General features: G+C 42.8%; 1 protein-coding gene across 1 annotated transcript in view; it reads right to left on the bottom strand.

The window, feature by feature from the left end:
• pdxkb (pyridoxal (pyridoxine, vitamin B6) kinase b) overlaps positions 1–12,991 on the bottom strand; it is a 31,893-nt gene that overhangs the window by 1,356 nt on the left and 17,546 nt on the right. Inside the window, exons 3-10 of the mRNA XM_015945061.3 lie at positions 7,816–7,920; positions 7,662–7,745; positions 7,002–7,036; positions 6,487–6,572; positions 2,756–2,801; positions 2,560–2,671; positions 2,323–2,459; positions 1,551–1,617 (exon numbers count right to left, since the gene is read on the bottom strand). Coding sequence (XP_015800547.1) covers positions 1,551–1,617; positions 2,323–2,459; positions 2,560–2,671; positions 2,756–2,801; positions 6,487–6,572; positions 7,002–7,036; positions 7,662–7,745; positions 7,816–7,920 — 672 coding nt within the window. The remainder of the gene's footprint in view (positions 1–1,550; positions 1,618–2,322; positions 2,460–2,559; positions 2,672–2,755; positions 2,802–6,486; positions 6,573–7,001; positions 7,037–7,661; positions 7,746–7,815; positions 7,921–12,991) is intronic.

Genomic DNA, 12,991 nt, shown 5'->3' on the forward strand with positions numbered 1-12,991 from the left:
TCCACGATCTTGTTCTTTTAGGGATTACCCAAAGCTCATGACCATAGGTGAGGGTTGGGTCGAAGATCGCCCAATAACTCGAGAGCCTTGCCTTCTGGTTCAGCGTCCACAACTACAGAGGATGCCCAAATCCGCATGTCAATCTCTCGCTCCCTTCTTTCCTCATTCATGAATAAGACCCCAAGACACTTAAACTTCTCCACTTGAAGCAGCACCTCACCCCTGACCCGGAGTTGGAATGCCACTCTTTTTGGAGGTACTGACCATCATCCCAGTCGTTTCACACTCTGCCACAAACCCACCTAGATAGAGCTGGAAGTCAGAGCTTGATGGAGGTAGGAGGACCACATCATCTGCAAACAGCAGAGACAAGGTTCTCCTGCCACCAAACTCGACACCCTCCACACAATGGCTGCGCCTAGGAATTCTGTCCATAAAGGTAATGAATGACAAAGGGCAGCCCTGGCGGACTCCAACCCTCACTGGGAACAGGTCCGACTTACTGCCGGCTATGCGGACCAAGCTCACGCTCCTCTGGTAATGGGACTGAATGGCTCTAAGCAAAAAGCCATCCACCCCATACTCCTGGAGCACCCCCATAGGGTGCCTCTGGGAACACGGTCACAAGCCTTCTCCAAAACCACAAAACACATGTCGATCAGTTCCTCAAACTCCGATGCCTCTTCCTGTATCTGCGTGACATCTTCCCTGCCATCTGATCCAGCTCACCATTAGGTGGTGATCAGTTGACAGCTCTGCTCCTCTCTTCACCCGACTGTCCAAAACATACGGCTGCAAGTCATATGACACAAGCGCCCTGGTACCATGTATATCGATGGGCATCCTTATGTTTGAACATGGCGTTTGTTATGGCCAAACTGCGACTAGCACAGAAGTCCAATAACAAAACCCCACGTGAGTTCAGTTGAGTTGGGTGGGCCGTCCCTCCCAATCACACCCCTCCAGGTCATGCTGTCACTGCCCACGTGAGCATTGAAGTCCCCCATCAGGACAATAGAGTCCCCAGTCAGAGCACCATCTAGCACTTGTCCTAGGGACTCCAAAAATGGTGCATGAGCACAAACGACAGGGCCCGTTCTCTGACCCAAAGGTGCAGAGAAGCTACCCTCGTGTGCTTTGGGGTAAACCCCAACACACCTGTTGGGTAAACCCCTGAAAGTTTTGGGGCTAACAGAAAGCCAACGCCCACTCTCCATCTCTCACCCGGAGCAACTCCAACAAAGAAAAGAGTCCAACTCCTCTCAAGGACTTCCAGAGGCATTGCTATGTGTCGAGGTGAGTCCGACTATATCTAGCTGATTCCGCTCAGCCTCTTCCACAAGCTCTAGGTCCTTCCCTGCCAGAGAGGTGGCGTTCCATGTCTCAATAGTCAGTTTCCCTGTCTGGGGATCGGACCACCAATGCTCCCACTTTGGTCTGCTACCCAATCCACAATGCGCCAAAGGTTCAAACAAACAAAAATAAGAAAAAGTGATTTTAGACTGAATATGGGATGTACACATGCTGAGTTTTAATCCGTAGTATCTCACCATGAGCATAAGATATGGTCCTTTGGATAACGTGGTGCATCACTGAAAATGTCTTCTCACAGGCCATCTGCAGGAAACACCACACCAGAGTCACAGTTAAGCTTGGTTTATACTCCTCCGTCTGCATCGATACAGAGACACAAAACGCCATTATGTGTCAGTGCAAGGGCTCTCCGACAGGCTCCCAGAGGGTGATGGAGACATGCCCAAATATCCATCGAAAGTGACAGAGACCGCAAGCTTGTTAATGGTCAGGACGCCGCTTCCTGTAAACTTCTTACCAGCACTGCTGTTGCCTCGTTAAAAAGTAAACAGATATTTAGCGGCAGACCCAGAACAGATTGAAGAACGCATCGCAAAAAAGTTCGCAAATATGAACGTTTATTCACCCGTGACTGAAGGAGTACAAAATACGAAGCAAATGTGGACGAACACGACGGGAAACGTCGTGTGGCGACCGCACGAAGAGGTGTAGAAGAATGAAGCACAAATTTGTCCATGTAATAAAATCTTTGAAATATAAAAACACATTAGTAAATACACTATCGTGGACCGGATGCATGAGTGTCTTGGTGGTAGGATACCACAGAACAGCGCTACGCCCTCTGCTGTCCTGATGGGGAATTGTTCTGCAACACTTCGCTGCCTGAACAAAAGTTCAAATGTGAAAGCCTTTCCGACATAACATGTGTGTCTCTCCATTATGGAGCTCACGGAGAAGGATAAACCAGGCTTTACTCTTCTGCCCTGTGTCACGTGTGTGTGTGTTTACCTTTAGGTCATTAGGGTAGTGATGCGTCCACGCCAGCAGCATGGCAGCAAACAGGTCTCCGGTTCCTACAAAAACAGCGTCCACTTTGGGAACTTCTATTCTAACTCTCTGTGTCGTCCTGCTGCCATCTGGACGAACTGAGGAGGAGAAGGAGGAGAGAACCTGTTCCACTGGTTTGGTCCCATTTAAGGAGTAAATGAGTGTGAGAATGTCTCACATCCAGTTTGCTGAGCCTACCATGACGTTGGCTACCCAGTGAAACAAGGAAGCGGTCTCCCAGTCTGGGAGGAAGATCGGAGGAGGTAATGACCACCGTGTCTGGGCCCATGGCGTGGAGCAGGTCCATCACCTTTAGATAAATCACAACACAGAGTCTGAGGCAGCAGGTCCTTGTGAGAGCAAGACAACCAGTCCGGCAGGGGTTAACATTTACCTCAACAGCATCTTTCTCTGTGCTGATGTTTTTTCCTGTTAATAATCTAAGAAAACAAAAACAACAGTTAATCCATTAGTCAGCAGATTGACTCCATTATTATGTTGCTGCCATCAGATTTATTTCATCTAATCTTTCTGCTATTATTTCATAAACTAATTATCATTAGATTTAATTAGTTGTAGATAAGCTGCCAAAGTTGTAACAGGATAGTTAGATTTACAAAACTACACTGCTCAAAAAAATAAAGGGAACACTTAAACAACACAATGCAACTCGGAGTCCATCACACTTCTGTGAAATCAAACTGTCTACTTAGGAAGCAACGCTGACTGAACATCAGTTTCACCTGCTATTGTGCAAATGGAATAAACAGATGGAAATTAGACAATTAGCAAGGCAACCCCACAAAAGGAATGATTCTGCAGGTGGTGACCACAGACCACTTCTCAGTTCCTTTGCTTTCTGTATGATGTTTTGGCCTGACTGCCATTAGGTAACGAGGTGAGATCTTCAGACCCTTTGTGAGACCAGAGACTGGCCCGCCCGTCCCCCACACCTCAATCCAACTGAGCACATCTAGGACATCATGTCTCGCTTCATCCACTAATGCCACATTGCACCACATCTGTCCAGGAGATGGTGGATGATTTTAGTCCAGATCTGGGAGGAGATCCACGCTGAGGCGTTGTAGGGAGGTCACACACACACACACACACACACACACACACTTTTGAGCCTCATACTGACTTGTTTTAAAGTCATTACATCAGAGTTGGATCCACCTGTTGTGTTTTTCCACTTTAATTACTCCAAATCCAGACCTCCATGGGCTGTTAAGTTTGTGTGATTTTGTTGTCCGCACATTCAGCTATGTAAAGCACAATGTATTTAATAAGAATACTTCATTCATTCAGATCTAGGTCTTATTTTGTCTATTAACCTGATAATTTGTTGAACTCTGAATTCAACCAATTGTTGAATCTTATTTCTGTGATCTACTGAGTATTAAAATCTGACATTTAACCAAAGTTAATCAAATAAATCCATGAACTGAATTAAATATAAAACAGATAAATACAAAGAAATGTCAGTTAACTAGTTTTAGAGCATTAACTGAGCTGGTGTCGGTATCGGATCTGCTCGGGGTGCCAGATGAACTCAGCGGCCTGCGCCTGCTGATGACGTTGCACTAGATGATTGGTTGGGCACACGACTAGTGGAAGTTACGTTCCTACATTTGTAAAAGTTACGTTAGCACGTTCACAATGAAGAATTTGATTAGTCTGGACAAATTTGCGATTGTAGTTTTGCTTCTTCGTAGGAAATTATTTTTACTAAGAAATCCATCATTACCATAGCTGATGTATTTAAATTGTAATGTATTCTTTGACTACCATATAATGTTGAATGTTTCAACTTTAGAGTTCACTGCCTTTGAGTAATATATGCAGCATTAGAAAGACGTACTTAGATACATATATACATACACACTCACCTAAAGGATTATTAGGAACACCATACTAATACAGTGTGTGACCCCCTTTCACCTTCAGAACTGCCTTAATTCTACGTGGCATTGATTCAACAAGGTGCTGAAAGCATTCTTTAGAAATGTTGGCCCATATTGACAGAAAAGCATCTTGCAGCTGGAGATTTGTGGGATGCACATCCAGGGCACGAAGCTCCTGTTCCACCACATCCCAAAGATGCTCTATCAGGTTGAGATCTGGTGACTGTGGGGGCCAGTATAGTACAGTGAACTCATCGTCATGTTCAAGAAACCAATTTGAAATGATTGGAGCTTCATGACATGGTGCATTATCCTGCTGGTAGTATCCACCAGAGGATGGGTACATGGTGGTCATGAAGGGATGGACATGGTCAGAAACAATGCTCAGGTAGCCGGTGGCATTTAAACCATGCCCAGTTGGGACTAAGGGGCCTAAAGTGTGCCAAGTAAACACCCCCCACACCATTACACCACCACCACCAGCAGCCTGCACAGTGGTAACAAGGCATGATGGATCCATGTTCTCATTCTGTTTACGCCAAATTCTGACTCTACCGTTTGAATGTCTCAACAGAAATCGAGACTCATCAGACCAGGCAACATTTTTCCAGTCTTCAACGTCCAATTTTGGTGAGCTTGTGCAAATTGTAGCCTCTTTTTCCTATTTGTAGTGGAGATGAGTGGTACCAGGTGGCGTCTTCTGCTGTTGTAGCCCATCCGCCTCAAGGTTGTGCGTGTTGTGGCTTCACAAATGCTTTGCTGCATTCCTCGGTTGGAGCGGGTGGTTATTTCAGACAAAGTTGCTCTTCTATCAGCTTGAATCAGTCGGCCCATTCTCCTCTGACCTCTAGCATCAACAAGGCATTTTCGCCCATAGGACTACCGCATACTGGATATTTTTTCCTTTTCATACCATTCTTTGTAAACCCTACAAATGGTTGTGGGTGAAAATCCCAGTAACTGAGCAGACTGTACTCAGACTGGCCCGTCTGGCACAAACAACTATGCCACGCTTAAAATTGCTTAAATCAACTTTCTTTCCCATTCTGACATTCAGTTTGGAGTTCAAGAGATTGTCTTGACCGGGACCACGCCCCTAAATGCATTGAAGCAACTGCCATGTGATTGGTTGGTTAGATAATTGCATTAAGGAGAAGCTGAACATGTGTTCCTAATAATCCTTTAGGTGAGCGTATACTCAAATTCATTCAGTCACATGAGAAAAACATTTTGGGGGAAATACACGCGCATGCTGTTAAAATAAAAATGAGAAATAAAAGCTAAAATATCATGACTACATAGAGACCCTGATCAGCTTTGCAGCTTTGAACAAAAGGGGTGAAATTTATTTAACTTTACTGAACAAACAGCAAGTATAAAACACAAGAAGTAATGGAATATACAGAGCGATTCAACATTTATACAAACAGCCAGGGCTGCTAATTATGTAAGTACAATAAAAAAATCACATATAAGAACTGTTGTGCTGTTTGAACACAGTGTAATGCTGGTTTTATGTAGTTTCACATTCTTTACAAAACACAGACAATAGTTATTTATTTACAAATTACAGCTATAAAGAAAACAGATCCGGCACCGACACCAGTCAGGAACGTGATTCAGCAGCAGGAGCACCAGGCTGCCCATGGATGTGCCTGACTCTAAATCAGCTCTATTACAGGTATATAAGCCCAATATATCAGTCTACTTCTAGTTTTATTCATCTAAAACTCTGCAGATAAATAACGTTTAGCTTCCAACTCCAAAAACATATTTATTATTTGAAGAGTTCTGGAAACACAATAACTTATACTACTGTTACCTTGTATAACTCACAGAGAATTAGTTAAAATGTAACAAAAACATCTATGTAGAACATTTTGTATTTGGTCCGACTTAAATTTTACTTAATATTACAGTAAATGGCCTGTATTTGATATAGCGCCTTCTACAGTCCTGGAACCCCCCCCAAGGTGCTTCACAACACAATCAATCATTCACCCATTCACACACACATTCACACACTGGGGGGTATGAGCTACGATGTAGCCACAGCTGCCCTGCGGTGTGCTGACAGAATATTAAATTAGATATATTATATTAGAATAGTAAAGATATTTAACCAAGCATGAAATAATTAGCAAAACAGGGTCAATTAGACAAGATGAAGATTTGAGGTTTATCTCTTAGAATAAATAAATAAATAAACAACACTCACTCTGCCTCAAACTGGTTAGGAGTGATGATGTCAGCAACAGGAACCACCTTGTTCTTGTAGACTGGATAAAGATTCTGAGGGACGTACTGTGAAGAGAGATAAACAAGTTCAAATCACACATCTTTATTTAACCTTTATTTAGCCAGGAAGAAAATCCCATTGAGATTAAAAACCTCTTTTTCAAGGGAGACCTGGTGAGGTAATTAAAACATAAACAAACATTCATATTGATTGTTAAAAAAAAAACTTTAAACGTTTTTGTTAAACAATTTAAAAATGCAAAACCATTTTTTGCAGTTTGAAGGAATGAATATCGTTTTTATTTATTAATCTAATCTTTGCTTATACAGGAAGAATCTCACTAAGAACTTCACGGTCATTTTGAAGAGAGGCCTGTTCCAATATTCTATAAAATGATAAAAACACAAAAGCCTGGTCTGTCAGCATAAATGACAAATACGAGCAAAAACAGTACAAACAAGTTAAAATACGTGATCATCTATTTATGATCTCACCATAGATCCGTGATCACCGAGGACGGGGTCACACACTGAGAAAGAAACACAGCAAAGTCAGGAACCCGTCACCAGATGAAGCAGCATCGGCAGATCACAGATCACAAAAACTCATACTTGTTTTAAAACCAAGGAGCACGCTGATTCTGTGTTATTATTAAAGGATGAGTGAAGATTGACCACGGGAAAGAGGTAGTTCCTTTTGTTGTCCTCATGAAACGTGAACATCAGCCTGCATAAACGACCCGATGAAGTTCTTTTTCCTCTTTATAACAGAAGGTTAAAGGACTGTGATGTATGGCAGCTCCAGCAGCGGCTCAGGACTCTCTGTGCCTACATAAACAGGCTGAGCATGTTGTTTTCTGGTTGCTTATATGTCTAACCCTGGCATCTGGAAACAAGCCATCAGCAGGAAAAGCTGCAACGTTATTGTGCGGGAAAGATCCTTGTGACATCACACATAACTCACCTTACACACTTTTTAAAGGTGGTTATGGTCATAAAAGTGACTTTTACTCAATCAACAAAACTTCCTGCAGAGCCTCTCCTACATACCAGAGGTTTGCGTAAACATCGCCTTTAAAACTTTATTTCACACATATTAATAAACTCCTGCTGGAGATGAAATCTACTCAAAAAATAAATGTGATACTGGCTCACCATAGACCAGGTTAGGATTGGCTCTCTTTAGCTCCTGAACAATGTCCACCACCATCTCTAAGAAGGACGTGTCTCTGGTATACCCTGAAAACACACACACAGGGTTAGGGTGATGATGGACTCAAGCTAGTGGCAGGTGATGAAGCACACCCACCTGTTAGTACATAGTCGTAGTGATGCACATTGTTGAGTTTGATCCCCTCATAAAGGACGTGCAGCTCGTCTGCTGTCAGCACCTGGCCTTTCCAGTGGGAATAACCTGCAGAAAGAAGCAAAAACAACAAACTGAGAGGGATTTACATTTATTCTCATCTGTTGGGACTGAATCACAAAAGTTCTCCATGACTTCAGCACATTAACCATGTTTAAGTGAACATACTGGATGTTTTCTGAGGTCACATGACTGATTAATGGTTTCACACACTTCCTGTATGAATCAGTGATGTCTACCAGTCATAGACGAGTCTGTCCTTGTTCATGAGCCATTTTTCCGTGATCATATCTTGAGTCAGGTATGGTAACACCTATAAAAATGTTCCTAGCATGATCTGGGCTGAAACTGCTGGAGATTAATAACAAACACGAGATATTTAATCCCAGCGGTCTCCAAACATTGGTCATTATTCCCAAAGTGCTTGCAGAGGCCTAAGAGCTAGGCCGAGATGGACCAAAAATGAGAATGTGACATTCCAGGAACAACAAAATAAAATAAAATTTTGAAAAATGGATCCTAAAACACAATAGAAGCTACAATGGGAACAATGTTCTTATGCATGAGCCTTTTAATCAATTTCCAAATCAATAAAGTCTTTTTGAATTGAATTGAATTGAATTGCTATTTCCTCAATGGAGGCCTGGCCTCTTTCATAAAAAAATGCTGCCAATTTGCCGCAAAGCTGTCGGCATCAGGGAGTCTTAGGTCGTTCATAAGCGGTCAGAATGTGGCGGTAATGTGCATTTCACGAAAAGATTACACGATGGAGCTTTAAAGGGGGCATGGGGCTTTCTCTGTGCTGTCGCAGACTACCTTTTATCTTGGATATAACTTATTTGTTATTGCGATTGAAGCCACGCTCCTTAGGTTTTTTTCCACAAGCCGTTCCTAAAGGTGTCTGTTCTCTACGGTTTGAGTGTACTGGCTGCTGATCTGAGCTCCAGCTCTAATGGCGAGAAGCTCCCAGAACTCTGCATCGCTCCAGTTTGCCATCTCAGCTGATTCTGCTTAACAAAGAGAAACTTATGCTCGTGTTTACTTTACTTCAGTATAGTTGCTCAGAGGAGATTAAAAATGTGATGATGACACCACCCTTACAAATCCATAAACCCTCACAACCCTCTGTTGAGCCAAGGCGTAATCTTCATTTACAAGTCTGGCGTTGCAGTAACATTACTACCAAGCTTGGCGCCATGCTGCCACGGTGCTTTCATAAGACACACTGTGGCAGCAGCATTACGCTGATTTGAAGGCACAGTGTGTCTTATGAAAATGGTGATGCCAAACAACTCTTTAAAGCAGCAATCTGGAGTTGGAGACATGTAAGTAAATGGTAAAAATGGTAAATGGCCTGTATTTGATATAGCACCTTCTAAGGCTTAGTCCACACGTAGCCGGGGTTTTTTTAAAACGAATATCCGCCCCTCCAAAAACTTGCATCCACACCACCGCGTTTAAAAAAAAAACTCTGTCCACACGTACCCGGATAAATACGTTGTTAAGGACATGCCAGGCCTGTAGGCGGCAGTAATTCCCCCGTTCTTACCCTCGTCCTTCGTCTGTGGTCTTCCGCAAGGAGCAGTAATGCCGCTTGCAAAAACAAACAAGCAGAAAGCGCTTGGACAATTGATGGATCGGGTAGTGGTAGTGACATCGAGCGCAGCTCTGAGGGCTTCCATGATGCCGGCTAGTGTAAACACAGGTCGCACACGTGATGTCAGCATTTTTTTGTCGCGGAAAGTGACGTTGCGGACCTTAAAACTCCGGTTTTGTCCGTCCACACGCAGACACCCAAAACGGAGAAAACGCAGATCTTCACTTTGGCCGGAGTTTTAAAAAAGATCAGTTTTCATGTGAAAAAACTCCGTTTTCGTGTGGATGGCAGGCCAAAACGTAGAAAAATATCTACATTTTGGCAGATCCCTGGCTACGTGTGGACAGGGCCTAAGTGATCTGGAACCCCCAAGGCACTTTACAACACAATCAGTCATTCACCCATTCACACCCTGGTGGGGATAAGCTACGATATAGCCATAGCTGCCCTGGGGGCACTGACAGAGGTGAGGCTGCCGAGCTCTGGTGTCAACGGCCCCTCCGACCGCCACCAGCAGGCAAGGGGGTTAAGTGTCTTGTCCAAGGACACAACAACAGCGACAAACTGAGCGGGGCTTGAACCTGCAACCTTTTGATTATGGTCTTTAATTAAGTCTTTAAAGAGACGATCAGCAGTGTCGCCATCTTTTTTGACTGACAGTAGCTGAAGTTCCCCTAAAAGTCACTAGATGTTGGCAGATGACGTCACAGGCTAATTTGCATACGATGTGATGACGTCATCTGGTTTGCGTGATGGCGTCACCACGTTTGCATCATGACGTCACCGGTCTTGTAGCGTAAATCAAATAAAACCTGCATGATTTTATTTAAAAAATGTTTAATTTATTTTTTAATATTTTATTAAAATAAAAACCCCATAGAACACACAACAGCTGCCTTTAAAACATCAAGGAAAGATGGCACAAAAAATGGAAGGAATATTTATATTTTGTCTGAAGAGAATGGAACGTGTAAACACAAAAATATTAAATTGATAGGAATGTATGTATGATTGAATTATGCCTTGAGATGTCTTTTGTTGTGATTCAGTGCTATATATTGACCTAATTGATAATATATATATATTTTTTATTTTTGTTTGGTTTTGTTGCTTTTAGTACTTTTGTGTAAAAAGAAGCAGGCCGTATTTAGTATTCAGAAACGTTACATGCAAACTGCCAATGACCTGAGGTGTTTGTCTTACAGTATTATTCTGTTTTTTATAAAAGTTTTAAATGTGCTACGTTATTGAACTCATAGAGTTCCAATGTTTGTTGAATGCACCACAGGTGGTGTGAGAAGCCATGTGCGAGTGCAACGCTGCCTGCCAGTGCCAGCCGAGCTCAGCTGCCGAAATGCGGCAGGAAGGAGTGGTCGCCCTTTATGTAGCTCCGGTAGCTATCTCAAATAATGGACTTGTAAAAACCCACAAAAGGTTTGATTGGTCAATGGGGGCAGCGTGATCATGCTGCTTGCACATGCGCAGATCATTTTCTTTCTGATCCTCTGGAAGGAAGGACGGTCCTGTCGCTTCAGATGCATCTCTAATCTGCAGGTAAAGTCGGCAACAAAGTTGTAGTCAAAGTAGCTGAGGGGGGTCAGAAATGTCGCCAGATTTGTCGCCAGGCGCTTTTTTGAAAAAAAGTCGTTAAGGGGGTCTGAAAAGTCATTAGAAATGGTGACAAAGTCGCTAAGTTGGCAACACAGACGATCAGTAGTTTTTACTTTTAGTCTCTGGAAATATCCATCAGAATGTTGAAAATGAATAAAATGATGTCCAGTTGTTGGAAAATATTGGCGACTTCTTACCATATAGACCCTTTTACTGTTTGTAAACAATATGACGTCAGCAAGAATGCGCGCGCAGCTTGTCAACAGAGAATGGCGTTGTGTCAGGCTTTATCAAGCTACGCTGCGGGGTTATCACCGGCAAATCTTGAATGTTATATTATTAAACTCACTTTAACGAATGGCAACAGACTCCTGGATCCCTGTGGCATTACGGAATGGGTGGAAGATGTAGGTGCGTGGCCAGATATCCAGTGGCCCGATATATATATACGTTTTTAGTGGAGAGGCCCAGTAAGTACACACGTGAGAAGCTATGGGCATACAAATCGTTAGCAGCATACAACTATGTTGTCTGTGGCCATGTACAGAAAGTAAAATATCACGACATAGACTCTGAGTTTTGCGTCTTGAAGGCAGAAGTCCTTCCTAGCCAAAGACAAGGACACAAGACTGCTATGTACGAGGCTTGGGTCATAGTAAACAAACCAGAGAACTACGTCTTCACAGCCAATTGTACCTGCATGGCAGGGTGAGTATAGCATAGATTTCTTTTTTTAGCGTGCTCAGAGTACAATCGTGTTAATTTTAGAGAAATACAGTTTATACTAATATGCAGTGGGAAAATACAGATGAATTAGAATGAAGTGTTAATTTGAAGCATGAAATAAAGCGTATAAATTTGTTTAATTCTGTCATTTTGATGTTCCAGACTTGGGTCATGCTGCAGCCACGCAGCAGCAATTTTATTCAAAGTTGAGCTTTGTGTTAGGATGGGAAAAACAGAAAAGGCTGCAGTTACATCTTTTGTTGAAATGGATGTGCTCCCTTCGGAATTCTGTAAAGTTTCAGTCCACTGCTTGAAGAGAAGCGATTCTGGCATCCACGCAACAACCAGACATTTTTATGTGCTCAGAACTTCAAAACAAAGGGTTTAAAATGCTGTTTTAGTATCGAGTGTGAATGAGGAAGCCTTCACTCTCGTTGCCAGGCTGTGCGCGCAACTTTTGATGACGTAGGTAGTAAAAGGGTCTATAACCATAAAAATCAGGTCTAAAGTACATTAGGTGCGGGTCTAGCCTCTTTGGGGGACTCCATGTTTCCTTCTGGCCAGCTTGGAGTCCTGCGCCTGTCGATGTCACACCAGATCACTGGCTGAACATACAACGTTTGGAAGCAACGTTACCTCGTTCAAAAACATTTAGGCAGTAAGAGACATGAATTTAAAAACAAAACTGCTAAACTCTTTTCAAAACATACATAAAAGGACAGATTTGAAAAAGAGATGCAATATATTTTGGACGTAGTATGATGGCGTCATCGGCAGGCACAAGCCCCTAAGCAGATTCGGAAATTACAGTGCCTGAAAAAAACAAACAGCATTGCATTCTCTTATGGAATTACCAGGAGAACCATCAAAGTCTGAGGTGTCACACCAAGGTTGCATTCTTTTTTTTTTTACCGTGTCCTGTCTGGCTGTGAAGCAAGCAGAATTGATGTCTGAATGCTGGTGACAAGCCTTACAGATTTATTCTCAGGTGGAGCATCAAAGCGTTTGCTTTGAATGTCACGCCTGATACTTAAAACTTTATTGTTATTGTTGTTGAATGCTTTGTAATTCCGACCAGACACGGAGACAGAGGTGAAAGAGAAAGGAAGAGAAAAGGTGGAGAGACAGGGGGGGGGGTTTCCACAAAAATAAACAATGAACAAGAGTCTGCTTCTAAACCTGCAG

This window comes from Nothobranchius furzeri, chromosome 12 (assembly GCF_043380555.1).
Source record: "Nothobranchius furzeri strain GRZ-AD chromosome 12, NfurGRZ-RIMD1, whole genome shotgun sequence".
In the NCBI taxonomy this organism is placed as follows: domain Eukaryota; kingdom Metazoa; phylum Chordata; class Actinopteri; order Cyprinodontiformes; family Nothobranchiidae; genus Nothobranchius; species Nothobranchius furzeri.